At 36.4% G+C, this 7,683-nt stretch overlaps 1 protein-coding gene across 5 annotated transcripts in view; it reads left to right on the forward strand.

The window, feature by feature from the left end:
• Positions 1-7,320, forward strand: part of YPEL1 (yippee like 1) — a 29,401-nt gene extending 22,081 nt beyond the window's left edge. The window contains exons 3-6 of one of the 5 annotated variants that reach the window (XR_003093551.1): positions 750-858; positions 2,880-3,153; positions 5,104-5,185; positions 6,129-7,320. Coding sequence is in view for 2 of the 5 variants with exons in the window: in XM_025201510.1 (XP_025057295.1) it covers positions 750-858; positions 1,212-1,415 (313 nt within the window). In the remaining 3 variants the exon portion in view is untranslated. Of the gene's footprint in view, positions 1-749; positions 859-1,211; positions 1,905-2,879 lie in introns of those variants that run through there. The other 4 variants (XR_003093549.1, XR_003093550.1, XM_025201510.1 and 1 more) reach the window with 4 other exon arrangements.
• Positions 7,321-7,683: the final 363 nt, after the last annotated feature.

Genomic DNA, 7,683 nt, shown 5'->3' on the forward strand with positions numbered 1-7,683 from the left:
ACTAATGATTTGGGTTTTGCTGTAGCTTTTTTTACAGGGATGAATTAGTAGTAGCAAATTTATATAAAGAAATTTACTCGTGTATGTGGCCACTGGAAATGGTAAATTACTCTTTAATTAGCCAAATTTCTCCTAGACAAATCACCAGGATTTCTGCCAGGACTCAAATGTACTGATAAATAAGGTGATAGTGATAAAGTTATCTTGGTAAAGAACCTGATTTTTAACCTCTTGATGATCCAAGTTAAATGACCTAAAATTTTATAAGATCTTTTCTACATTGGGAATTTAGTTTTCATTTCAGCTGTTGGCATTGCTGCTCTGGTCCAGAATACTTGGGTAGAAGAAAAACGTAGCAATTTGTGCTAATGGAAACAATTCTCAATATAGAGCAGGCTTTAAATCAGAAGATACCTGACATTTAATTTGTATAGTTAAATAACTTTCCATTTTCCTTGCATTGCTGTTTCAGGGCATAGGTGAGAGCTTATTCTATGCAACAAATGCCAGTGTGTTTCACCTACGAAATAAAAAACAAGATTCAGTTATCCCCTTCCTGTCTCTTCAACTTAGTTTGCTATTAGAAATTAGCTGAGCAATATTTGACTAGAAGTAGCATATCCTGGAGACTTTACATAATTTAAGGAAAACTCAGGGTTAATTTCCAGGAAAATTGGTAAATGTTGATGGAACAAGAAAAAAGTTCTATGTTAATGATGAAGTGCCATTATCTATGTTCTTTGTTGCAGAGTGAATGTGGGCTGTGGTCCAGCAGAGGAGAGAGTACTTCTGACAGGTTTACATGCTGTAGCAGATATCTATTGTGAAAACTGTAAGACTACTCTTGGATGGAAATATGTAAGTATTTAGTATGTGTTTATTAATTTTTATCAAACATTTAACAAATTATATTAGTGGTATTATTAATACAGATAATCTGCAAGGATATTACAGAATGATTGCTTAGAATACTATATAATATTAAAAATGCATTCCTTATTTGGCAACCTTTTATCTTCTAAGGAAGGTGATTAAAGAAAGTAATCAATTTGGAGTTATCTTTAAGATTTTCAAGCAGTTATTTTATATTATTAGATTGAATGACTCTTATTACATTCACATCCATCAGAACAAACCTTCTGCATCTGTAACTAGGTGCATGTATAATAATGTTTAACAGAAATAAAACTGCTGCTTGAATGTTGTGGCAGGATCAAGATGTCTCCAAACTAAACTTTATGGCTGACAAGTTATCCATGCTACTAATGTGCAATGGATCTGGCACTTCGAAGAAAAATTGGACTCTTTCAGTGGGCCTCTTTCCACTTCTACTTGTAGCATACTTTCTGGTTCAGAGATGTTTCAGAATCTTCTGGAAGGCAGCTGGGGCCACATGTTCCCTCTTATGGCAATAAACATTCAGGGGTAAGGTAGCTAATATACTGTAGCTTCTACCACTTCATTTTCTTTCTTTCCACTATTAGCTGTGGAAATAGGAACTTCTCTGCCCTTAGTCTTATGTATTACCACTCCCCCCACAGTCATAGAATTGTAGAAAATTAGGGTTGGAAAGGACCTCAGGAGATCATTTAGTCCAACCCCCTGCTCCAAGCAGGACCATCCCCAACTACCTTATTTTACTACATACAAGTTGATGTGGTGTACATGTCGACCCCATAAATTTGTACATCTTGAGGCCATTGCTCCTTGTTCTGTCATTTATCACAACTGAGAACAGCCCAGCTCCATCCTCTTTGGAACCACCCTTCAGGTACTTAAAAGTTGCTCTCAAATCCTCCCTCCTGCCGCCTCAGCTGGCTCTAGCTCATGGGGCTTCCCTGTGTGCTGCATGAGTGCGGGAGCCCACCAGCAATAGATGCAGCCTGGCGGGGGCTGTTCTTCTCTCTGCAATGTGCAGCATTGATCCTGCTGAGAACAAGTGCCCTGAGCACCCCCACATGCTGCTGCTGCTTCCTGCTGGGGCTGCATTCCAGGCCTGTGCTCCTGCCCAGCTGCAGCTCTGCCTCTGCCCTGCTCTTGCTGCTTCCCTACCTGCTGCCTGCGGGACACCAGGGAAGCCAAGCAGGTCACCCGCGCCTGGAGCAGCAGCAGCTCTGCCTGGAAGCTGCGTGCTGGCACCCTTCCACCCATGATGGTAGGAGTGATGGTATGTTGAGGGGGCCGGGGATGTACCTGGGCGCCTTGCTCCCATCCTCATAGGTGGAGGGGTTGGGAAGGGTACAACTCATTGGCTGGGGGCTGGATCCAACCCACGGACTGTATTTTGCCTGCACCTGTTGTAGAGTTATGATGTCTGTTGATGATACATGACATGGTTTGAAGAACTAAAGTTTTTAGTCTGAGATGGAGGATCTGATAAGTTTAAAAGTACAAAAACAGCTGTTAGAAAAGAGTTTATCATCCCCTTTTATGTTCTGTGGGATACAGGATGAGATGAAGCTATCTTAAATTGCAAAATGAGAAATTTAGAAAGTTCTTCCTAATATTTAACCACTGTCATGGTTAGATTGCATATTGGATTCACAGATTATCGAGAGGTGGTGGAATCTCCATTACTGCAAGTTTTTAAGTGTAGTTTTTAAGATGGACTCTTGGTTGGGAGAGGTTAGATAGGAATGATACTTTCTTGAACAAGGGGGTTTGGACTCTGTTGTCTTTAGGTCCCATCCAGCCCTATTTTTCTATTATTCATGCATCTCCTGCCTCCAGCAAGAAAGGGAACACATGCATAATCAAAACCTGGTGTAAACCTTTAATAGGTATTACATTTTTTTTAAATGCATGTCATTTGATGAAAAACCTTGTTAGAACTTTAGCTCAGTATTTTTTAATATATGTATATATTTCTTTTTATCTAGGAACATGCTTTTGAAAGCAGTCAGAAGTACAAAGAAGGAAAATTTATAATTGAACTTGCCCACATGATCAAAGACAATGGCTGGGAGTGATTTCCCACCCCCCTCTCACACACTCTGGACAATATTCTGTGGAACATGCTTTATAAAGACTAGTGCAAAGTAAAGGAGGATTCTGGCTGAGGTGGCTCTGAAAATATCGCTGAACTTTGAAACCTCACAAATGAGTAGTGTAGTTTGTGGCTCTTTCAGGCCATGTTTGCCTTTTTCTCCTTGTGTAAGTTCCATCTTTTTGTATATGTACTCTTGTGTGAACAGTTGTTTTGGAACATTTTGGATGACCTTTTTCTAAACTCTGACTAGAGAAACCATTAGTTATAATTGCAGATGGATTTTACTGGTTGGTATCTATCTTTTACCTATGCCTTTAATGCTACCTTCTGCTGTGCATGCTTCTTGCCTAAACACCTACACTCCAATCCTATGGAAGACCTGTATGAGCAGTCCTAAAGAATGTATAGGATGGGGGTGTCTTTTTATATGTAGCAACTTCTGACGTCTTTTGGAAGCGAAGGGGATGCAGTATTGTAGTTTCATTAATTTCTTTTTAAAATTTGGGAGTACAAAAACCCTGTGTACGTCTTGTAAGGAAACTGATTATAGGTACAGTGCCCACTTAGAAATCTTTCAGTTGCACTGACTGAATGTATAAGACCTTAAATTTTGTTAAGAATACATTGATGTTTTGATATAATTAGTGCAAATAACTTGCAAGAACATTAAGGAATGATACTGTAATTGTAATCAAAATACATTCCTTATTCCACAACCTTTTATCTTTAGGGAAGAAGAAAGAATAACAGCCTGCAAGATCAAAGGGCACAAAAATGTACATGTCTTTCACTTGCTACCAAATTATTTTTTGCACTGTACCTTTAACAGTAACAGGGAGCTATGCATCAATGAAGTTGTATGGCTGGTTCCATGTAGCTGCATAGCCTAATGCACTGGACAAAGAGGTTGATATATTTAAAAAAAAAAAAAAACTCCTTAAAATATTCTACTGTCATTACATTTGAACAAGAATAGATATTTTTGTGGGAAAAGGGCCATGGCCTATGAGAGAAAAATGGGGGTTAATGGGAGGGTAGGAAAGTAAAGAATGAAAGTTGATTTCACTTATTCATAAAATAGAATAGCAAGATAATCCTTTTTTTAAGTATAAAGAAAGAAAAAGGGGGTTACTTGGTTTGCTGGATAAATCGCCCCCAAAAACATTTTTGTAATAAAGTTTTATATAAAAATGTGCTTTCTTCCTGTGAGGTTTTTTTTCTAGTTCTTCCAGCTACTTTTCAACTAGAGTGACTTGGAGAGAAACTTCTATAGATGTGTATACACAATATTAATTATTGGGATTTGTGTATACACTTTCAGTGTCTTATGAAATACTTTGTTCTTAGAGAGGAACTTTTGAACTTGGCTCCCTTAATTCTTGAGAATAGTGGTTGGGTAAATCTTTAACACTACATAAGTACTATGACAAAATTAATAATATGAAAGCCTTGCAATACAAAGTAATTCCTTTCAGTAACATTTTAACTTGGCATCTATGAAGTCTAGTAATATGTGCCATTGCTGCTGCTGCTGTTACGTTCTAGAAAATCTCTCATAGGCTTTCAGAATTCTCCTGCACTTTACTGTTCTATGTCATTCATTAAAAAGTATGCCAATGGGTAAGAGCAATACAGATCTTTAGAGAGAGCTTTTAATTTCTTTTTTGGGAGGAGGGAAAATCCTCCCAGCTGTAAAGGTGTTTTCTATGATGCAGGCTGGCTAAACTGCACATCAGAAATCTACAGAACTCAATGTTTAACAAAACAAAAAATAACTAAAACTTTTAGCCTTTAGTCCAAAGAACTAAGTCTAATTTGGATTTTAAAGGTGGCTGCATTGGTTTTCCATGTTGAAGAATATGATCAGACAAGAGATTCCCCTATGACTAAAACTCATTGATGCAAGATGGGTATTAGGTTTTTCGCTCATCTTTGGCCCTTTCAACTTGGAATCTCTATACTATTTTCTTCTATTACAGTGCCAGCAAGGAAAACACTGGTACAGTCATAACAAGGAGATGGAGATGGTATTGGTATCAATGTCTAATTTATTGTAATGTTGATACCCATAAAGATGTCTATAGACAAGTTTATCTCTTTCTCTTCTCCCCCAGCTGCAGACTTGTAAAGCAGTACACTAAGTTGAAGAAAAGAAAAATAACTACTTTTCACTATAAGAGAGACCACAAATTTAAGGTTAGCTGTTCTTTAAAAAAAAAAAAAAAAAGAGAGAGAGAAAAATATCATTGCTACTTTACTTTAAATAGCAAAGCTGGATGTCTCTTGTTAGTTAGCTAATAGAAGACCAATTCTTATTTAGGACCTCAACCTCTTTCTTCAGTGCATTATTTATATTTCACACTGGAAATTTTCACCAAAACCTTTATTAACCTCAATGCCAAAGGTTGAAATTTCATGCAGTGCTTAACACCTAGAACTTTAAACTGTTGGCATAAGGAGTTAATATAAATTATATGTAATGTTTAGGGCTTTTAAAAGAACCAAATAAAGCATATGCTTGAGTCTTTAAGGGGGAGAGGGATAGAATCATAGAAAGAAGGACTGGAAGGGACCTATAAGATCATCAATTCCGGTCCCCAGCCATGATGGAAAAGAGAAGCTATACCTAATACAGAATTACTTCTGTGTAATATTTTTTTCTGTTCAATCTGATATCTGGGAATAATAGAAATATTTGTTACTGTTTGATATAAGTAATTGGTTTTTAAACAGTTCTGCCCTTGTAAGATATGAAGCATTTCAGTTAATGGTTTTGGTGAAAGTTGAATCCAGATATCAATGGCTGCTGGTTGATGTAAAGAGGTCAGTCTGGTCACTGAACCTTCCAGTAGCACATTTAAAAATAAAAAACAAGAAAAACAAATAAACATTTTACTTGAAAAGAATTTTGAAAAGCATTTTCCCTCTCACCAGTTCTTTGTAATATATTAAGATTATATTTAAAGATTTTGTGTTCGTTTTGGGCAAGTTTACTTCCCCTCCAACTTGAGCACTTTTGTTACTTGTACTGGTTATTTTTATTGTTGGTCTTAACACTTATTTTGTATTTTTTTTTTTTTTTATAAATGTAACAAAAAGCTTTTGTGAACTTTTGTGTTTCATGCTGGCTCTTTTCTAGGACCAAATGAACTGACTACGAGCTGGCTATTTGGAAAGATATGTTCATTGGGATACATAGGAATGTGCTAGCAAAATGTACATGTATTAAAAGGTTTTTCATTTGCACCTCTAAAGCCATGCATCTCCTAAAATAAATGAGCATCATAATTTGACATTCTTTTTTTGTAATCTGGTGATTCTTCATTGTCTAGGCCCTAAATAATGATTGTAACACAGTTGTTATATAGTTATACTTTAAATGCCAGGTTTCTTTCTTTGCCTGATTACTCTGGAAACATTTTTAACTCATGAAAGGCAGTGCTGTCATTTACAGTACATTAGGTTTCAAAAGTTAACGTAAACTGGCTACAGAATTAAGGAGGGTTTGTTGATGCATTAGCTCATCCAATTTTTTTTTTTGCTATATATGTGGATTTACTTTACTGTTGCCATTTTAATATACAGTATTTTATTACCATCTTACCAGCCTGTAATGTTTGCTCATTAGCTTTACTTGCTGTTAAAGAGGCCAGAATGTGTGAACTTTTTTATTTATACATAAACCACACCGCAATGTAGATTTGAATTATACCACTCTGCACTAATGAAGTCTTGATGCCCTACTGCAACCTAAATACTTGACAAATTAAAAAAAAGAAAAGAAAAGCCAACTTCTCTGTGAATGGCTTAATTTTGCATGCAGCTAACTTTAGGAACCTGTGGACACCCCTTTTTAAACTTTGGGGTTTTTTAATTAATCAAAGTTGTTTTCCTCTTTTATGAAGAGATGATCATGTATTTGGATCGAGATGCATAAAGAGCCACAGAGAGACTTGAACATATGCATTGTATGCTAATGGTGAAGAATGAAGGGAAGATGTCAAATTGTTAAGCATGGACACAGCTGTAGTTCATCTAGCACTACTGTGGCCCAACCAGCAGTATAAAACCTCTATTGTGTAGGAATAGGCATTTCAGAGGTTTATTTTTTTTAAAAGGACTGTTACAATTAATTTAAGGCCTAAGCTGGAGTCATAAATGAGAACTGAGTTGTGCCTCATTGTTTCTTAAACACTTTAAAATGCTTTTATTTACAGATGACATGGCTGCTTTGCTGTTTTGTCCTAGCAATACTGTACCATCATTTGTTGTTTCATTATATTGTATCTATCGAAGGTATCACAATAAAAGCTTTCAAAGATTTTGTTGAATTACTTTTTAATATTGTGCTGTTTTTGTTGTTTTGGGGGGTTTTTTTACTAACAGTTAAATTCTTATTCTACTCCTTGGCCCAGAGGATTGACATGAAAAGCCAATATTTATAAAGTTTAAGATGCAGGGGATTAGATTATTCTGCTGTGCAGTCAAGTGTCACCGTCTACATGTTCAGGCACAAACTGTGCCATAAATTAGTCTATTGCACAATACATTTTACTGTCCATTTAATTGCACATGTAGATCTGCCCAGGGAGGGTTTTCATGAGAATCATGTTAAGCAATGCGAGTCTGTATTAGCTGTAATGTCAAGTTTTGTTTGTTTCTTCTTCAGAAGTGCATGCATCTTTAAGTCTTAC

This window comes from Alligator sinensis, unplaced genomic scaffold (genome assembly GCF_000455745.1).
Source record: "Alligator sinensis unplaced genomic scaffold, ASM45574v1 scaffold570_1, whole genome shotgun sequence".
Classification (NCBI taxonomy): domain Eukaryota; kingdom Metazoa; phylum Chordata; order Crocodylia; family Alligatoridae; genus Alligator; species Alligator sinensis.